At 37.7% G+C, this 21134-nt stretch overlaps 3 protein-coding genes across 3 annotated transcripts in view; 2 read left to right on the top strand and 1 right to left on the bottom strand.

The window, feature by feature from the left end:
- Positions 1-9918, bottom strand: part of ano11 (anoctamin 11) — a 28388-nt gene extending 18470 nt beyond the window's left edge. The window contains 16 exon segments of the mRNA XM_036592499.1: positions 384-495; positions 845-947; positions 1059-1157; positions 1257-1394; positions 1927-2070; positions 2315-2411; positions 4358-4448; positions 4638-4803; positions 5228-5338; positions 6395-6452; positions 6549-6685; positions 6857-6964; positions 7074-7270; positions 8715-8748; positions 8750-8830; positions 9477-9918. Of these exon segments, the coding sequence (XP_036448392.1) occupies positions 384-495; positions 845-947; positions 1059-1157; positions 1257-1394; positions 1927-2070; positions 2315-2411; positions 4358-4448; positions 4638-4803; positions 5228-5338; positions 6395-6452; positions 6549-6685; positions 6857-6964; positions 7074-7270; positions 8715-8748; positions 8750-8830; positions 9477-9608 (1808 nt within the window). The 5' untranslated portion in view covers positions 9609-9918.
- Positions 9919-12369: 2451 nt separating this feature from the next.
- Positions 12370-18193, top strand: LOC118822556 (E3 ubiquitin-protein ligase TRIM47-like). The gene is made up of 5 exons (XM_036591677.1): positions 12370-12897; positions 15533-15628; positions 15724-15957; positions 17373-17529; positions 17646-18193. The coding sequence occupies exons 1-5, from the start codon at positions 12409-12411 to the stop codon at positions 17726-17728; spliced, it is 1059 nt and encodes a 352-aa protein (XP_036447570.1). The 5' UTR covers positions 12370-12408; the 3' UTR covers positions 17729-18193.
- Positions 18194-19041: 848 nt separating this feature from the next.
- On the top strand, positions 19042-20269 carry LOC118822719 (tripartite motif-containing protein 16-like). Its single transcript, XM_036591959.1, has 2 exons — positions 19042-19088; positions 19394-20269. Exons 1-2 carry the CDS (start codon positions 19082-19084, stop codon positions 19930-19932), a joined length of 546 nt encoding a protein of 181 aa, XP_036447852.1. The 5' UTR covers positions 19042-19081; the 3' UTR covers positions 19933-20269.
- The last annotated feature ends 865 nt before the right edge of the window (positions 20270-21134 follow it).

Raw genomic sequence — 21134 nt, 5'->3', positions numbered from 1 at the left:
GTTGCCCGCAACTCACTCATTAGGGGTCTGGACCTGGATTTCAGTAAAGCTGTAAAAAACGCTGTACATATATATTTTAATTGCACTGAGAATTGAAAATCGTACGGAACTGCAATTTATCGTTAGGCTCCTGGCGTGTTTTCATGTATACAGTTAACATTAACATATTAATATATATATTAATAACTCAAAACACAGCATTCAGGCACACCTTATTTTTTTTCTGTGTCGTAAAATGTATTGTACTGTGACACCATCATATCGTATTGAACTGAATTTTAGTGCATCATTACAACACTACTGGCCAGTGTTACAGGACTGCATCAAAAAAACATGATGCAACAAGTCTGATACCAAATATCTGGTTATTTTCAGTTATTTACCTTCCCTTGAAGAAGGCTACGTAGAAAGGGGAGGAGTAGAAGTTGACAAACTGGAAGATGAACACCTTAAACGTAAACGCATCCTCATACTGCGTCTGCGTCCTGTGCATTTCTGTAGAAGTGAAGTTCTAAACTTATTCAGATGAGACTGACCATGAAAACAAAATTATACTAAACATACACAAATATCTCTCAATACAGTCACACAAAATTTTAATTCAGTAATTTCTCAACATGAAATCTATAATATGAATTATCTCTTTGTAAATATTAGTTGAATGCCTGAATAAGTCGCAGTCAAACTTAATTATTTATCGATTTCCATTTTCAATCTAAGCTGACAGCATCTGCCTCTCTGCGTCAGAGTGGACTGGTTTAGAGCAAAAAAGCTAGATGTCTGTCACTACATATTGAGCAGAGTGTTGTTTTATAGGCCTGAGGGCCAGCAGCAGAACGCTTACCCCATTTAGTGAGCTGCTCGGCCAGTGCAGTATACACCTGCCCCATCAGCAATATTAGAGCCAGGTTCACCATACTGCTGGAGATGTTGGCAATGTTCCCAGCCTAGAAAACACACACACAAACACACGCAGATTAAGAGCTACTGCAGGTGGTTGTATTGATGAAGTGGTGAAAGGAGCAACTTAATTAATTGATTCTTATCGAATTTTTTACCTGTGTGCGCAGTACAGAGCTCCCAGTCTCATACATCATCACGCTCACTATACTGCGATAGATGATGACAGTGACCAGGAAAATCATCACCACACACAGCTGAGGAAAGAAGGAGCGATAATGAGCCAGACCATAGATATGACCAAACTGCTGATGAGCTTAAAAGGAACACTGGTTCCAATCAATCCTCACTCTCACCATTATGACAATGACCATAGAACCAGTCAGCATGCGGGAGATCCGGGCCTTCTCCGGGAAGTAAGGCTCTTTCACCCCAGTCACAGGGTTTTCCTCCATTGCAGGGGCCATGGCTGCAAACTCTGGACGTGGGGGCTCCTAAAAATCCAGTGGTTTAGGAAAGAAAAGTGTTCTCAGCTGTTTCAGTTTTTATATAGCGGTTAACATATCAGTCTAGTAGAGGTGATGGGAAATTGGTGATACATATATAGCACACATATAAATTAGATAATCATGATATTCAATAAGGAATGCACAGTTCTTCTTATTTATGCCCTTAATTTTCTAGATATTTTGAAACATTAAAATGAATAAAACACTTTTCTGTACTGTTGCACTGTTTTTAATGTCTATAATGTACTACTGCATAAATGGTTCCTACAGGCACATTTATACATTAAGTGTATTTTAACTCACTCTCTCACTCATATTTAGCAGGCTGAAGATTCTCCACAAGTGGTGCCTTTAATACTCAAAAAATTTGGTACTTCACATTGATGGCACTCCATGTCCTTCTTAAAAATAATTCTGAATTATATCAAAGTAATCAAATCTAATCATGGTGAAATCTGATATTTAATGCTAAACTGACTCATTTCAGACACAATGTCTGCTGCTGTTTATTCCATACCTCCTCCTCATGAAAGTCCATGCAGTCCCAGTGGTGGGCCAATGTGGCGTTCTTGCGTTTCCAGTACTCCAGGAAAGTGACGGCCCAGAAGGACATGAATACGCTGAAGAACACTGTGCCAGGGTGATCAAACAAGTAGCCCACCTAGAGCAGGAGAAGAGACACACTTAAACTAAAATATCTTTTATGTATTGTCTAACTGTAACGCTCACTGTGTGCTTAGCAATTTTCAATCTACTGGGTAAAGCTAAACAAACAAGTATTTCAATGCTCTTCATGCATATGGCAAATAAAAAGCTTTTATCTTGAACAGAACACATATTGCCAAACAACTTTGAGAAACTTTACAATAACATACAAATAAATTAGGCTATGTATCTTATCACACCTGAGCCATGGGGCAAATGTCTGACATATTCCAAGGTTTGCAGGTTTCGCAAAGAGGACACATCAGATACCGGCCTCCACTTTCACAGATTTCTTTTCTGTAAACAGCATATATATAACTGGTCAGACTTACTAAAAAAGGTGCTAATTACTGACAGTCTATGAACACTTTGCACTGTCAAATGATTACAGAGCAATGTGTAATGTGAACTAAAAAGAGTCAGAACTCTGGACATGCATGGAAAAAATTTCCCTGGCCTTTGTTGCACTTTTAAATGGTAAGAGATAATTTTCCCTTTTTAGTATTATTTAGTCAATTATATTGTATGGTAAGAGTGGGCAAAAACATTATGTCACAATACTGCCAAGAAAAGTGTACTGTGACATTATTTATCTCGTTAACAATAAAAAATTGTCAAATTGCCCATTCCTATTGTAAGGTATGTAAAATGTTTAGATTATAGAACAACAATAATGAAGCTGTATTTTGTTTTGAACTAAACAATGTTTTTGTATTAAACTAAATAAAGCTGAACAAAAAAGCTAATTCAGCAGGTTATCTATTAAGAACTTCCTTGCAAAGGAAAGGGACAATTTCATATACATGAAATAATAAATGTATGAGCTGTGCAGCATAAGCATGTGTAATATATATATATATATATATATATATATATATAAGCTTTTTGTATGAAAGTTTGTTTGTGCCATGTAGGAGGAAAAAAGGTTTATCCTTCTGGTTCAGGTTCAAATGGTGACTCAGGTCAGAACAATTACTTATTTTTTTAAGGTTCTGACTTAGTAAGTTAGTAAATCTAAAAAAAGATTTACAACTCTTCTAGAAAGTACACAATTATTTCAACAATTAATTAAAAATATATATATATTTCCACAAACTAAGTCAGAAATTCAAGAAAATGAGTAATTACTTTGACATTCTAGTTTGAAGCACACGTTCATTTTTGGCTGGAGGAATAAGCTGTACTTCCCTGCTGAATGCATTACGAAACTATGCAAAAACCTGGTGTAAAATTGTGTAATCAGGTAAAGTCTCTAATTCATTATACTGACCACATCCTGGTTGTTTGGGAACTGTATGATTTTGAGCGTAAGCTCTTTATGACTGACACTTATGCATTACTAAAGAGTAGCTTCAGTAATCACTTTATTAGTGATTCATCTACTTTAAAGAGTAGTGACTGCAGAGCCAAAGAATTTCAATCTGTGATTATTGTTTGAAAAAAATGTCAAAACCTCCTCTTTAATAGTCTTGTAAATATACATGAAAATATTATGAATTAGATAAAAAATAAATAAATAAATGTGTTGGAAAACCTCTCTTTTCTGTCTCTGAACACAACAATGGCAACTTCATTATAATGATCTCCTCACATATTTTGTGCTTTAAGCGGATAACTCTTATAAATGAATATGCAATGAGGCAAAAATACAAAAGAACAGTGACCGCCCCTTTGGTCTTGCTATGGGCGGTAAAGCATCGTACTTCTGTATTAAATCTAGACAGCCACTTTCTAACACCAAAATAGAGTTGCAATGGCTTAATTTGGACGTGGGTTGAGAATTACCGGCCTGAACTGCTTTCACATATTCAGATATTAACATAAGACAGTACATGAGTGTCTCTCTCCTGAAAGGTGCACATCAGTACATTAGTTTGATCTGCAGATCAATAGCGCTAATAGCACAAGCACATGAAGAACTGCATCAGTGGCTCTGCAGGCAGCAGAGTCATTGACTTTGATCTTTTCTCTCGCTCTAAGCTTTGTGTTCTGTCTCTATAGTGCAGCACATTTGTCCCAACACCATCCCATCAGCAGTCTCAATGCAGGTTTGGTCAAAAGTTGCTATGGAAACAGATGAACAGCACCAAACAGGCACTGACAATATATATTTTGTTGCTGGAGCTAGACAGATACGCTTCGATCAAGTTTAGCACAAGCTTAACTGAAGCGCAGAGCACCAGTGACAGTGTGTGTGTGTGTGTGTGTGTGTGTGTGTGTGTGTGAGAGAGAGAGATACTGACGCTGGGGTGTTGGAGCTCATCGTCATGATGCCGGACACAAACACAAATGTTCCAACTATTGCTGCAGGAAGGAGCCACGCTGTGTAAAAGCCTATAGATAGAAATCAGATCAGATATAAAAACACCTGCACAGTTTCCAACAACAGTGAAACTTCACATCCTTATCTATTTCATCATGCATTCATTGCAGTATTATTTGACTGATATAAATATTATCATAATTTCATGTTAATGCTGCCAGCTTAGATAATATGTGTCATTTTAACCAGTGCTTACTCACCAAGCCATGCAAAATAAAGGGCAATTTTCTCCCCAAAGTATTCTCGGATGTGATCCAGGGGCTGGTATTTGTACCATTTCGACCAGCGGGCCCAGTGGCGATACAGAACCTGTCTCTTGTTTAACTGGTCAGGAGGGATCTCATATCCTGGAAGCTCAAATGGCCCCTAAGCAACACAAATATTAGTGACATCTAGAGTATGTATTATCTTTGCTATTTATTATCTATGTGATACTGTTCAAAAAAATGGAATCACTATGCACAAATATTTCAAAAGTGGTGATTCACTTTGCTACGGTTATTATTATATAACAGATTATTATGTAATTTTGTCATTTAATAACTCATTATTGTTCTTGAAATACTTTAATATATTGAATAAAACTGCGTAAAAAGTGAGTAAAAATACCTTTTTTATCTAGTTTGCACTGTTTCAATCTATGTTATACTTCATGTAAAAAAAAATTATTATTACTATGATAAGAGATTTCTGGCTTTTAAACAGTAGCGAACATTATGCATCATCACACAATGAAGACAGAACATGGCTGTGGCTAATCATCTCTACTGGGACAAGGCTGGTCTCTTACTTCATGAAGGGGAAACGCTGCTTTAAAGGCCCCTTCGTTTAACAGTCGAGCCACTCCAACCTCTGCACGCTTCCGTTTGCCGTATACAGTCCTCGCTAGGATCTCATATACCTGGACAGAGAACAAGTAATAACATTAAGGCTATCAGGATTACCCAAATAAACTCAATTAACTGATTTAAAAAATCAAGTAAAATGTAGCTTCTCTATAAATCGACAATAATAAGCAATAATAGGTTAAATTCTTCTACTTGTCTCTCCCACAGAGCACAATGAATGGGCTTATTTATAAGTACATATATGTTTTGCCACATGATGTATTTTTAAAGATTTTGGAAGGAATGCTTTCTAGTTCCTAGTTTACTGCAGTGTTTGAAAAGCTATGTATGGTTTGTTATTCAGTTAAGTACTTTTTATGGTTGCTTAAAAATAAACTTAGATTACTTCATTAATGTACAAAATAAACAAAAGATTACTCAGTTGCTCAAATAAGATGAACAAACATGAACAAATAAGTATAAAAATAGACATAGTCACAGTCCTGAATTACATCTACTCACCATATTCCTACAAATGAAGGCTTTTTAATAAATGAATGAATAATTTTTTAATAAATGAAGTATGGACTCTTGCAAAGTCCATACTTAATTTATTAAAAAGCCTTCATATACAACTTATTCATTTTTCAGTGCTAGAAAAAGCAGAAACCGATTTTTAACAGAAAATTACACAGAGGCCTCAACAACTAAATATAACATCAACATTTTCATTATTAAAGTGTCCACCCTTTGGCTTTATTACAGCTTCCATTCTTTACAGGAGACTTGCTTTCAATTTTTCAAAGAAATCTGAAGGGATATTTTTTCATACCTCCAAAGTTCAGTCTTAAAAGCTGTTGCATTTTCTGCTTCTCATAATCCAAGTAATCCCAAACATACTTCACATCTGAAGCAAGAGTTTGATTTTCTTAAAGATGACAGCTTTAAGTACTGTTTATCTAATGATGACAATTTTGGAAACTCCTTTTACACTTATTTCACTTTTCCTCTTCCTTATGCAAACAGATCACATTATATTTAATCCCCTCAGAAATATCCCATGAAAAATAAAAACTTAATGACCTTTGCACAATACTGTATATCAAACGATGTTCAAACAGTGCACTCACAATGCGATGTCTCTGTGTGTTGGTAAAGTAATTCTCATGGTCCTCAGAGCCCAGAAATCTTATAAAATGATGAGATAAAAACAGCATTAGTTTCACATTCTGAAATAGCAAAAATATCAAACTAATTGCTCAGCCACACAGCATGTGCTCTTACTTTTCCATCTTGGACTTGCGAAAGGCACATGTGTAGTAGTCCACAGGCCTGTTGGGCACAGAGTCTGCCATGATGTTTGGCACGTAGAGTTTTTGGAGAATCTGGGCTGAGGTGTTAAAGTCTGGATGTGGCTGTGCCTGTGGGTAAACAAATAATTTCAGTGTGTTAAACTCCCAGCTCATACTTGTTTACAATAAAACTTCCATTACCTCTGTGATTGCCATGCAGCACTGAGAGATTCTGCACTGGTGCTTGGGGATAATAGCTCTATAAAAGAGAGTAAAATCGAATAGGCTGGAATGGCTGACCTGTAGTGGTGCTCTGAGACACAATTCTTCAGCATAGTACAATAACACATCCCAGGGAGCGCTGAGCTTCAAATAGTGTATTGTTTTTTTCGCACTGGATGATTCCTCCTGGTGACAGAGACAAAACAAAAGACAGCACACAGTTCTTCATTCAGGACCCAGATGAGTACAGAAGAGAAGACAGACTACTGAAGAACAGCAGCACGGATGGCTGCACCTTTTCTAACAGCAGGCCAGCACTCTGGATATTCTGGATGAATTTGTCCCTCCATCGGGCCAGCTGAGCTTTCCTCTTCTCAGATCTGCTCTCCTCCTGAGCAGCCTGCTCTTCTTCCACTTCCTCAGCCTCCCCTCGGCCTTTCCCTCGGGCTCTCCGCTTCCTACGTGACTTCACCTCCCACACCAGCACAAAATCTGCGTCAGACATAACAATTCACAAATATCAAAACTCCTTAACTTAAACAGGAACTCACCAAGTCTTGTGTTGGTTTGGCTCTTATTTGTCTTCATTTTTATTATTTATTTTATAATAAATCTGATTAATTTATAACATGGCATCTACATTTTAAAGGTTTGGATGCTTTTGTTATTTTATCTCTGTAAAATCCCAGGCTTATTATTTTGTAACTGCATCTACTACGATGCAAACTAACGTTAAGCATGATTAATTTTAAGCGTACTGCAAACATTAAGAGAGACAATGTAATCGTGTTCCAGAGGAAACCAAATGCAAAAGAGTTTTTCTAAAGGCAGACAAAAAATTTGCTTTACAATGTAAAATATTCAATTTTACTCCCTTTACAAATTAGCTTTACAATTTGTATAACATTACAGCCTTGTAATGTACAACACTGCAAGGCTGTAATGTTATACACATTAGCAAACAAGGCTGTAATGTTATCCACTATTTGATAGCCATAAATTTTAGAGCTGAACTCTCTTTAAAAGCTCAATAGAGTCTGGCATAAATCCCTGTTTGTTTGTTTGTTTTTTTTGTCTTAGCAAAGTTCTTAGTGCTCTTTACTGCTGAATGATTGTGTGTTTGTTTAGAACATATTCATCATGCAATGTAGTGCTCTCTTGCAGAGATCGTCTCTGCTTTATATGTAGGATTTCCAGTGCTGTGGTGCTGCATCATAGTTACTGAGGTGAAATCTCCATAGGCGCCAGTGCTGCACCAGAGGTGGCGCCAAGAGCAATGAAGCTTGTGAAACCAGAGACAAGCCTCTAAGTCTACTCCTGGGGCACCAGTGGCCTTGCTGAAACAGTTCTTGAAGAATTGCCATTTTAAAGACAAGTGTTATACATGTTGACCAAGAGGTCACGTGTACAGTCTGAGGCCAAAAGGACAGGGGTTCAAGTCTCCTCTGAGGTCTATCTGTTCACATGCCTGGCAGGTCCGTGCCATTTAAGGGGTTAACCATGATGGTGATCTGTGCCTGTGCTATTCATTGTAAAACAAAACAAAACTCTTGCAATATCAGTGCTTTACTGTCAGAACGTAAGCTAATACCAATAAATTCACAGAACCTTCATATCAGTCGCCAATATATTTGTCAGGCCATTACCAACAGTCACTGAAAACAAAGCTGGCTGGCATTTCAGTGGGAAGGTAACATAGGCCTTTTCTTTTATGCAACATATGAGCCAATCAGTTATATGTGTTCGCGCTGACATGCCTAGGAGTCTTCTCCAAGCATCCTGAGGCCATGATGATGTGTTTTTGGCAGCTTTCACATGCATAACAGGTGTCATGGGACTAGACATCTGTCTACCCAGGCTGGTGGTGCTGTTGTACAATGGAGGACAATAAAGCAATAAATAAATAACAAATAAAATTGCGAAGACAAATGGTTACCTATCTTAGTTTTTCCATCTCTGAAGTAGTTGCCCTGGTGGCTGAGCTAGCGGTGTGGCCGGCCTCTCGCAGTGAATGTAGATGGGATCATCATCATCAGCAGCAGCAGCATTCAGCTGGTTATACAAAACAAGCAGAGGTGGTTAATAAGCAGCTTACTTAAATATGATAGGGTAAACTTTTGATCAGCCTTGAAATGACAGTAAATCCAAGCAAATCATGTGAAGGAGATATGGTAATCTAAAGTTTTTGTCTTTAAAACTTCCTGAGTGGCCCATTTAAACATTACTTATCTTGTGTCAGTGTAGAGCAGAGCATGTGACTTAGATATTTTCATAAAACTAAAAAATAGGTGCTTTTTTCCTCCTCATTGGAAATTCTCTCTTGAAAAGTAGCACTGAGATGCCATTATGGATCAGACCATGTGACAAGTGTCTGAGACAGGCAACGAGAGGATAAGTATGGTGCAGTGTCAACTTAAAGGAAATCTAATAAACTGCACTTGCTAGAGTAATTAGTCAGAGGCTTCAAGGAGGGGTTGAATTATTCCACATTGATTGCGTTCATTGCCTTAATGTAACACAGGGGAAAACTGATGGTTTTAGGAGAGGAACATTACAGCCTGACAGAAATATGCCAAGACTGAAACATGTTTTAGCAGAAAAGGTAATAACTATCAATCTAAGTCAAAACCCAACACTGTAGGAAAGCAGTTCTCTAAAGAGTGTGCACACAGATAAAACATTAATGAAGGGCACTCACATATCTGGGTGGGATGAAGCCTCCATTCTGCAGGCTGCCATAGCAGTCCGCTCCATGGGTTTCTCCAGTGTAGTCCAGGTCCAGCAGAACCTCACGGTCCTTCAGCAGGTCCGAGCCTTTCTTCCTCAGCATGAGGCTCAGTGTGTCAGAAGCAGAAACGCGAGCACTCTGAAGTCCAGCGGTCAGCACACACTGCAAGCCCACAAACACAGCAGCTACACAAGCCTATGGAGCCAGTCACACATTCCAGTGCAGACACTCAAACAGAAGCAGTGTTGGATAAATTATGCGAGGAAATGAAATGAGAGGGAAAATGTGCTAATGCATTCCCTCAGAGGAAGGGCTAAGTGGACCAAAGAGAAGAAAATACACTAAGTGCTTCAGTGAAGGGGGAGAGAAGGAGGGGAGAGGGTCTGCCGCAAGCTCTGCCTCTGCCCCTCTCATTCACCGCATCCCTCTATCTCTCCAGCCCTCCATACAGAGAGACAAAAGCACTGAGCTACCGTAACTCTCCTAGCAGAGGAGCCTTATGTCTTCTCATCTCAGACACGCACAGACCAGTTTTTATGCTTTGTGAGGATGCGAGGTCTTACATACGTCCTGTATTAGAAATAAGTGACTATTTAAGAATAACAATTAACAAAAGCACAATACCACTTTTCCTTTTCTGATACAGATCCAATATTTTTCTATAAAAACCACTAAGATTTAAAATGAGCCATTTTTATTGAAGCACTTAAATTAAGATGAGCATCTAAAAGTAGGCTAACACTCTACCACTTCAGTACACAGCTAACAACATGGCATCACATAATGCGTATATGTCATTTTCAGGATAGATTTGTTGCATGACTTAGAACAGAGTCACTTTTTTCACCCTCCAATATTCGACCCAGCATTTTCTGCTAATACTGACTGGTATGAGATTGGTGCCATTGGTGATAACAAAATATCTCATATTCTTTATTTTTCAATTTTTTGTTTTTATGTATCATTTAAACATTGTGTGAATATTTCATGATCATGGACCAATATAAATGCTCCGAAATCACTTTGAATAAAACCTCTCAACATTAACTTAGATTATAAGTTCAACAGAATTTTATTTTCTCTTGTAAAGATATTATTTTGGAGATATATGTTTTTGTAGGACAACTAAAAGGAAGCACCTATATGTAACAATAACAATAATAATAATAATGATAATATATTCAATATGCATTATATATGCAAGTACCTATGTATGTGTTAAATTCATGTAAGTACCTATATGTAACAATGTGCTCAATATGTGTTAAATCTATGTAAGTATCTAAATGTAATAAGCATTTCAGGCATCACACTTTACTCTGATGGTCCCCTGTAGATGATCTAGAGATATTTAAATTATTAACAAACTTTCTCGTGAAGGTTTAGGAGTAGGTGTAGGTTTTGGGGTTGAAGTTAAGTTTAGGGTTAGGTTTAGATTTAATGGAATCTTCTACATGCAATTTCATGTTTAGTTGCATTTTATACACATTTAGTTTAATGTTAAAGACAAACTGAGCATGTGCAAAGCATTTACAGTGGTCTATCAAAATAAAGTGTTACTGAATTTTAATCCTATACTAACCTACAGTTCATTCACAAAATGTTTTGCTCTTTCAGATTAAAAAAAGAATCATGGATCATTTGTAAAAAGCACTTCGCAAAATGTGAGGACCATTTTGGCTGAAAGAGGGTAAGAGAGATACACTGGATTAGACACCACATTTCAGCACTACTTCTAGCTTGTTTTAGTGTAAAACAGAGTACATTTTCCGAAACAATTTTATTTGTGGCTTCAAATAAACATTTTTGTCACTTAAAATATCTTTCTTGAAAGGTATCACCCGTGCACTTCAACCCCTCTCAGTATGAGGGTCCACACTTAAATTCCACAAACTCATAACTTTCATACTGGTTTCATAGTTACTAAACAAAATGCCTGCAGTTTAAGGGGTTGAAACATCATAACTGAAACGTATTAACTGCAATTGTTTACGATGTCACATCACAATCTTACATGCAGAGCCTGTGATCTAGACATTATACATTTTAGACAAAACAAAAATATGTCTGGGGCTCAAAGTTAACATCTTAACTTTGATAGCCACATTAACTTTAACAGTCACATTACTATCAGCTTGTTTCAGTAACAGTCTGATTATATAATAACATATTTTTGGATAAAATACTTAAAAATAACTTTCTTTCAAAGTGGCATATGAGTGGCTGTAGTTCTGCACCAAAGCTTCATCCGAGAAGCTTTGTGCCACTGTCATTTCGCATGCAACCCAGATTTGAGTCACCCTCCTCTTATTTCTCATTCATGCTCAATTCGACATTTGCTGCCTTTGGGTTGCTGCTAAAATATGTACTAAAATCTCCATATGATTTTACTTCACAACTTTCACTTAGGCCCAGGCGACCACCACACTCCCTCTCTTGCTCTCTCTACTGCGTTAATATTTCACACTTTCCAGCGATGTTACTGCAGCAATGCAGAGCAAGGGGGTGGGTGTCTTGGATACTAGGTGGGAAAAAAAAGTGAAGGAGGGAAATACACTGTCCAATGACCTGCAAGGCAAATAGAAACAGACATGATGAGTTTCTGAACACCACATTCCTTACTATAAAACTATTTATAGTTCATAATCACTGAAAAGAAACGGTGGTGTTTTTTTAAGGAGGAAATTCCCTGACAAACCTGAAAAATGCCTACTTGTGTAATGCGAAATACCACAAACGTTCTGAATGCCACAGGAATTAAGCAGTTTCCATTTGGCCTATTACCTGTTTAAGTTGCTATGCATGGCACCAGTCCAGAAAGCAGGTAGAGTAAGTTTCTTCTACGTACTTTCTCACTGAAAAGAAAAGCAACAGAGGTGTTCTCAGCTCGCTCACGGCCGCAATGGATTCTGATATACTGAAAGACGAGAGAATTAAATGTGGGATTTGTAACGATTTCTTCAAAGATCCCACAACCATACCATGTGGACACAACTTCTGTATGGAGTGTATTTCAAAACAATGGGACATGGAGCTCTATGAGGTTTATAACTGTCCCAAATGTTCTAAATCTTTTATGACGAGACCAGAGTTATCAAGGAATGAGACTCTTTGCGTCATTGGGAACAAGCTTCAAAGACTTAGATTAAAAGACGGCGCTCAGGACGGTGTGGTTGCAGAACTTAAAAAGAAGAATCAAAAGCCACAACCACAGCTTCAAGACAAAATGAAGGCGAAAGAAAAATTGCAGAAGATGATGTGCCCCCAACATGAAAGATTACTGAACTTTTACTGCAGGGACGACAAGCAGTGCATCTGTGAACAGTGTACTCTTTCTGAACACATGGGACACAACACGGTAACAGCTGTGGAGGAGAGGAAAGAGAGGGAGGTAAGTCATTCATTTATTATTGCTAAAGGCTAAACAGTGATTTGTTAACAAAACTGAATGTACATTTTCATGTTTAAAGTGTGATTTCAAGCCGTTTCCTCACCACTGTCATGTCGTTCTCAAACATGTTATAATAAAACAGCCGAGGGACATCGGCTATCAGTTAAGTATTAATTATTAAGTATGTATCAATACATACTTAAAAAAAAGATGTTTCTTCAAGGGTTCTTTTACGGAAGTCCAGAGAGGCCATGAGCTGTTGCTATATTTTCTGGATTGTTATCTTGATATAACAAGATATGTAACTCGTTATTTCAAGATAACAATTTTGCCATCTTGAGATAACAAGATAAGTAACTCATTATTTCAAGATAACATGGCCTCTCTGGACTTCTTTAGTAAAAACTACAGAGAACCATTTGATGCTTAAATTGTTCTTTGTATTGTGAAATGGTTCTTCAGATTGATTAACTATCGTCTCTATGGTCTTTAATAGTAATTTTTGTAAATAGCTCTACATAGCACCAAAAATGGTTCTTCTACTGTTACGAGCTTGACACCGTAACATTAGAAGAAACAATTTTGGTGCTATATAGAACCATTTTCAAAAAGGTTCTATATAAAATATATACTACACATTCTCCACCAATCTGAAGAACCATTTCACCATGAAAAGAACCATTTAAGCATGAAATAGCTTCATATGCAGCCCATGGTTCTAAACAGAACCACTGTTTTTACTAAAGAACCCTTGAAGAAACATCTTTTTTTTTTTACGTGTGTAGGATTTCATGTCAGATGACTAAGAAAGGCTGCCTCTTCAGATGAGCTAATGAGCTAACAGAGCTAACCAGTGTCCAGCTGGATGCTGATGAAGAGTCATTGATTTTTAAGGACAATGTGTTAACATGTTATTTTTCTAAGAAATATATCATTCGGTTCGTTGTTTCTGGCCTAGCTAATATTAGCTAAAGCAGTTAGCCTAGCTAGCTAATGAGACAGCTACATCGCGCTGACGTTACGAGGTTTAAGCAGAGCCGGTTTATGAGGAGCCTGGCCGCTTCCTACTCCCCCCATTATATCAAAAACAGGACTGCTAAACAGCAGAGGGCGCCCGCGAGCGAGTCCTCAATGAATGGGAGTAAATGGCGCTCAACGGCTAAAAACGAAAAGTTAAAATAGTTTCTAATCACTCGCCCAGAACGTTTCTTTAATTTATAAAGTAGAAGGATGTATTTCACTAAGAAACAAAGAAATATTTCCTTTTTTCTACAGCAAACGTGTTTTGGGCAGCAGAAGGCGGGCATTACTGCTAGAGTGTGATGATTGATTGGCGAGCGGAGCAGCTCATTGGCTGTTCGCGCTTACTGACGTCATGAATATACATGATGCGCCGTTTTAAACTCTTATAGCTCGAGTTTAAAAGCTCTTAAAAATATCACAACGGTGTTAAAATGTTTTATGATGTTAAGTGTTCAGGATATGATTATATTCTTTTACATTAAAAATGTTTAAGCATTTATAAACTATGATTTTGCTCAAATGCTCCATATCAACCCATTCATTTTGGACTCACTCGGGAGCGCCCTCTAGCGTTTGAAAATCCCGGCAGACATTCCAGAGTGGTACTTTTCCTCTCTACAAGTTCACTGGTTTAAGCTGATTTTCCATTCGCCATTTTCCTGTTCTAATTTTCCCGCCCCTCGTGTTGACGTTCGGACACACAGTGTAAACTAACTACATTCTTACTCACAAATGCGAGCAAAACCGTCGTGTCTCATTCAACTGTGAGCCTGTATGTTTGTGTCTTTCCCCGGTGAAACGTAACGGATACCCGGATGGTGATTTTAGTATTAGATTACCGACACCTCGAACCGTTAACCGAGAACTCCAGCACCGGGTACAGCCCCAACTAAAGCCGCGGTCACACCGAATGTGCAAGTAAAACCTGCCTGTATAAAAAGTCAATTTATTTAGTAAAGGAAAAGGGCACGAAAACGAGAAAAATGAATTCGCTTCCATGACCTTCAACCCTGCGAACCTCGGAAGCGTCGGCCAAAGAAAACGAGGGCGAGCTGTGATAACTGTTTTGGAAACTGCTCCTCGGTGAACGTAATGCCGCTCGTCACTAACAGTTACAGAGAAGACAGTAGTTAAAGATGTAACATTAACCATTTGCTGAACTCTGTATTCCCTCCAAAACCCCATCCTGACCGCCTGTACTCGCCTGATTCTTCTCCACCCCGCGAAGTAAACAGCCAGGCTGGTGTTACCGCGGCTGCATAGTACTAAACAGTGGTGTTAACGTGTTAAAACGCGTTAACGCGAGAAATTATTAACACCACTAGTTTTCAACGCTTCTTAGGCATTTTCCTAAAATAATAATTAGGAAAATGCTAAATACTTATAATAATCACACACATAGTGATTGTAATTTCAACACAACTTTAAAACAATGTTTTCATAAAGAAAGGGAAAATTAAACTTTTGTACAGGTTTGATATTTTACTTATGTAAATTACACTTTTAAAAAGCAAATATTTGAGATACTATTATATGACGAAGCCAAATTAGGTTAATAAATCATCATTTCATTTAGTCCCACCTCCTGACTGCAATTTCAATCTTTGTCTAGCGAAAGGTTAAAGAATGTCTTCAGAAGGCAGGAAAAGAAATACACGAGCGAGAGTTAAACTTGCAAAAGATATCCAACACGTTCGAGCATATAAAGGTAAGTGGCATATCGGTTTAAAAGCCATACACTGTGTTGTATAGAGTGCTGAAAAGAAGCGTCCTAAAATAAACTAACTGAAATCAACTGGACAGGACTCCTCCACTCGTGCAGTGGACGCCAACCGAAGTGTGTTCTCTGAGCTCACAGCGACCCTGGAGAAAATGAAGGAAGAGCTGAATAAGATCATCCAAGAGCAAGAGAAGGTTTTGCTTAGCCAGGCGCAGTTGGAGGAGAAACAGCAGAAACTGGCCATATGGTCACTGCAAACAATGGTTACTGAACTGGAGGCACTCTCACACGTAAAGGATGACATCTCCTTCATCACGGTAACGTTGAGGAGCTAAACTCAGCACACTTCTATATCTATACATCTCACGGCTTTAGCAGCAGTGAGATGTATAGATATTTCACATACATATACATCGGTATTTAAGACTCATCTTTGGCTGACTGAGTCATGGGTTTCAGTCAAGTTTGATGGCTTTTTGTAGTGGGGCTTTATTTTCCTCACAAACACTAAACACCCACATTATGGGTTTTATAATTAAGACTGTGGCTTTATCATCTGTGCACTGCAAGATTATTTGGTGTTTTCATTGCCATAAAGTTTTGATTTTATTGCACTTATAATTAGTATAATTTATTGAACAAATACATTAGTAGATCAGTTTAACTTAAATGTAAATTTTAAGGCAGCCATATTACTTACTTTTTAGTTAGAGCAAAAAACTTTTTATAACTCATTTCCTACCCTCGAAGGCTGACCTTTCACACTTAAAAATGGTTCTTCAAGGGTTCTTCAGTAAAGGCAATGGTTATATAATACTGTGCAGAAGTCAGAGACCACTGTTCATTAATCTAATGTAGTACAAGTTGATTTTTAGGAGATTTTCCTCTAGAGATATTACATAGTTCACTTGCATAAGGGAAAAAAAAACAATGTTAAAGAAAAGAAAGTGGCAAAAAAACAGGATTTTCTGATTTCAAAAAATTATTAAAAGATGCAGAGAAAATCCAGAAGTGTTTCTGTCGATCATTTCACTGTGAGAACAACACACTGCTATGGGTCTGAAAGGATGTGTAGCTGTCAAGAAGCCCTTGCTAAGAAAAAGAAATAGACAAAAAGAAGACAGTATGCAAATCAAACAAAGAAGCTGCAGGTGTTCCTAGAAAATGAATGAACTGACCGCCCCAGAGTCCAAACCTCAACGTCACTGAATGTGTTTGGGATTTCGTTTGTGAGAAGCAGAAAATGCCACCAACTTCTAAGACTGAGCTTTGGAGGCATAGAAAAACATGAAAGCAAGTCTCCCAACAAGAATGGAAGCTGTAATAAAGGCACAATAAATGCTAAAAAAATACTTATCATATTATTATCATATTTAGGTGTTGAGTTTTGTGTGTAATTGTCTTTTACATATGCGTTTTGTGCTTTTTTTACTAGGAGATTAAATAAATGAATGGTGGGCTCTGACTTGCACAGTACTGTATGTAGAACCGTGAACACTCAAAAAAACATTTGAATGCATACATGTTTTTTTTCATTCTCTATGGTAGAAATCCTGTTGAATAAGGTTCTTTGGTTCTATATAGCACCAACAAAGGGTTCCACTATTGATGCCTTATTCTATACCTTTTTTTAGTGCTTATTTAGAATGACTTCACATTTAGACCTTACCGTCAACATTTCCAGGTGTGCCTCAGGCAGTAAACCTCTTCCTCCATTCATTTTATTTCACAGAAATCACAGCCAGTTGTCAGTCAACAGGAAGCAGATCCAGTTACTATTCACGTTAACGAAAACCTTTCCTTTGAGTTTGTGACTGTGGCTTTAAATAAAGTGAAAGAAATGCTGGAGGACGGCTGCAAAGTTGCAATAGAAAACATCCAGCAAACAGGTAACTTTCTACTTTTGAATAACTAGACTTCTTGAAAAACAATGAAATAATAAGTGTGCAAACTTACCAGGTTAACCTTTTGTTTTCTAACAAATAAAATATATTTTATTTTCCAGTCAGAAACGTGCCACTTGTGAAAGTTTCTGTGGAAAACCAGAGACATCCTGACAGACAAGGTAGACCTTTACTCATACAATAGTAAAGCAACTTGCGGAAAAGCTTTTAAGTTCACGATCAATCAATTCCGTTTTTCTGTCTCTTGCAGTGCGGCGAAAATTCTCAAACGTTTCAGGCCTCAGACCACAAATTGAGTGTGAGTTTAAACATTATAAATGATTAAGGACAACAACAAATAAACTCAGGTTTCACTTGTTTGTCAAGAACAAAAAAAAAAAAGTCATAATGCCTACTAATATAATTAATGCATATACAGCTGGGTGACAAAGGCAAAACCTGAATAAATAAGTGGAGAAACATAAGTGTAGTCTAAGGGGGCCACACATGATCTTGTAACAGGAACCTCTGGGGACACCCATGTAACAGTTTAGCTAAGCTCACATTACAAGCCTCATTGCTGAAATCCGATCCCTCCGACACGATGGTTCACACTCGTTTAGGTAAGTGATTCAAATCTGTCACTAATGTGAATGAACCAGCATCCTGAAATGACCCGCATGTTCACTTCCTGCTCAGTAACATCACGTGAATGAATCACGTGCATCATCAGCAAACAAACTAACGAGCAGAACGAGCTTCACTGCAAAGATAATTAGCTCTGATCAGCTCTCAGCTGTTCATTATTAGAGCGAGACGAAGGTGAAAAAGATGAGATGTGCTGCTTTTCCTCCGTTTACAGGCTTTAACGTATGTTCAGCGCTGTTGCCATGGTAACGCTGAATGATGGCGCACGCGCATTGCAACAAACTGTAAATGAATTCCGATCTGAGCGTTCACATTAAGGTCACATGGCCACGAATCGGATACAAATCCGATCTAGGAGCACATATGAAAGTGGCTCAGGTCGGATTTGATAATATCCGATTTGCGTGTTCACACAGCCCTGAAAACATAAGATCTGAGCCACATTAGGGCAAAAAATGTGGTATGATGAAACATTTCTATCCTGATGGGACTCTTCCAGGATGATATTGCCCCCATTCATGGGGCTTAAGTGGGTCATTGAATGGTTTAGTGTAAAAATGATGAAAATCATATGCCATGGCCTTCATTCTCGTCTCAGTGGGAGATTTTGGACTGATATGTTAGACAACACTCTTTATCACCATCTAGAAAACACAAATTAAAGGAACATCTTTCTGGATGAATGGTGTCTGGATGAAGACACTTTATGTTGGTTTTCCTTTTGTCACCCATCTGTATGTTAATTAACTAGTTGCCATGTAAATGAGACATGAGGTTATTAGTAGGAATAACAGTCTTCTTTAAAAGTCTTCTTTAAATGAAAAAAACTGTTATTAGTACTAGTATTGATAACTGTTGTTCTCCTTGACTAGTGCTACAGCCAAATATACCGACGAGAAGACAAGATTTCATGAGATGTAAGTTTTTCCATAAAATAACTAACATGAAGAATTTTTAACAGTGGAGTTGTGGCTTTAACAGTGATCCAGTTGCTCCCAGTTATGATCCCATGGTTAGCAACCCAGTTCAACATTTTTATGTGCTGTGGTTGAGTTCAGCCAAGTAACTTCTGAAACAATGTTTGCTTCTGTCATTGACTTATTGCTTTTGGGTTAGCAGGCTTAAATAATGATGGAGATAAAAGACAAAAGAACAGCAAGAAATGTGGATGCTTAAAGAAAGAATTCGTAATATCTCCATTTTTCTGTTCTTATCTCTGTAGATGCGTGCTCACTGACACTGGATGTTGACACTGCACATCCGTCTCTGACCATCACTGATGACAACACAAGAGTATATGTCAAAAAACAGAGACCAAAATCTTCTCTAAAAAGATTTGACTGCTGGGAACAAGTGCTAGGCAAAGAGGGCCTCAGAGGAGGGCGCTTTTACTGGGAGGTTGAGTGGTCAGGAAAGGGTGTGTTCATTGGGATGGCACTGGAAGGCATTGCTAGGAAAGGTGAAGGAGCGGAATGTGGGATAGGACGCAACATCAACTCCTGGTGTTTGCAGTGCTCTAATGTCAGTTACTCTGCCTGGCACAATGATGTCACAACGGCTATTGCAGTTAATGTCTCTTCACCCAGAATAGGAATCTACTTAGACAACAACGCAGGTAGTCTTACGTTCTACAGCGTCTCAGATAAATTGACCCTCCTGCACAGGTTTACCTCAGAGAACTTTTCCGGGCCTTTGTATCCAGCTTTCGGTCTTGGTCTCGGCCTTGGGCTGCAGTCATGGATAAGAATCTACAAATTATGAAAACATATGAGAAATATGGCAAAAACAGTGGATAAAACAAAAGATTACAGTGTAGCAGGCGATGACCATGGATGACAAGGAAAAGAAAACAAATTTTTCACCTTTGCCAACTTTTTTTCCCCACTCTGACTTTTATTGTAAGGTTATTTTCTGTTCTAGTGCTATCTTCCTTGTAACCAGCAGCAGGGTGATAATACACAGCAGAAGAAGTGTTATTACACCAAGGAAACACAAAACTGCTAATTACAATTTCTTAAAAGCAGTATGTTGGAAGTATTATATAATGTTCACAAATTCAATTTCTTTTTAAATCAATAAACTATCCAAAGAACATTAATCACACTGTGCCATCCTGACTTTCCAGCCGTTCTTTATAGAACGCATGAACCACTTAGATTAACTTTTACTCACATTCTTAGCATTATCTTATGTTTTTTTACTTATTGATTTCACACATGGGAGCCACAACACAGCATGGATCATCAGCAAAAAGGATCGTCTGATGCAAAGCAAAATTAGAATAATAACATTCAAAAAGTGTTAAATTTTTTCTGGATTTTTTTGTGCAAAATGAACAATACTGTTCCATTTCTGTAAGGCTCTAAATTTTATAATTGTTCAAGTAAATATTATGCAAGATTTTTAAATGTTCTTCTCAGACCAAACTTTATTCCAAGAGACCTCTGTAAAACAAGAACTCCAAAATGATGTCCCTCGAGGCAGAATTTTCTTTTTCTTAAAGAAAGTAATGTGTTTATTAGAGCAGTTCTTACTCCTGAAGTTCTTACTCCTTTGCTTAATATAAAGAAATGATGACATGATGTAACTTCCAGGCCAATAAGGCTTGCTACTTCAGGAGGTGAAGAAAAGGCCTAATGTGTTGGATTATGATGTGTCAAAGGAATCAATCAATCAATCACGTTTTGATTTCCAGTGACTAATTTCATAACACGTCACTCTAAGCTTTGTGGAAGTCTTAGATACATAACTGTGAATATGATTGTTATAAATAGAAAAAGTTGCAGCAGCTATATAGCAGAGCTCTGTACTGAAAGATTCACTGTGAAACTGCTGCAAGGTAAACTGTAAGCTAATATATGCGTAACAAGCTTCAAATAAAATATGCAATGTCTTTTAGAAGCTTCAGATGTGTTTTTTAAAGTTTCCAACCCATTTGAAACAGTGCAGCAGTTACATTGTAG

Source organism: Colossoma macropomum, unplaced genomic scaffold, assembly GCF_904425465.1.
Source record: "Colossoma macropomum unplaced genomic scaffold, Colossoma_macropomum, whole genome shotgun sequence".
In the NCBI taxonomy this organism is placed as follows: Eukaryota; Metazoa; Chordata; class Actinopteri; order Characiformes; family Serrasalmidae; genus Colossoma; species Colossoma macropomum.
The sequence above is the reverse complement of the archived record's forward strand: the minus strand, read 5'-3'. Positions and strand labels throughout refer to the sequence as shown.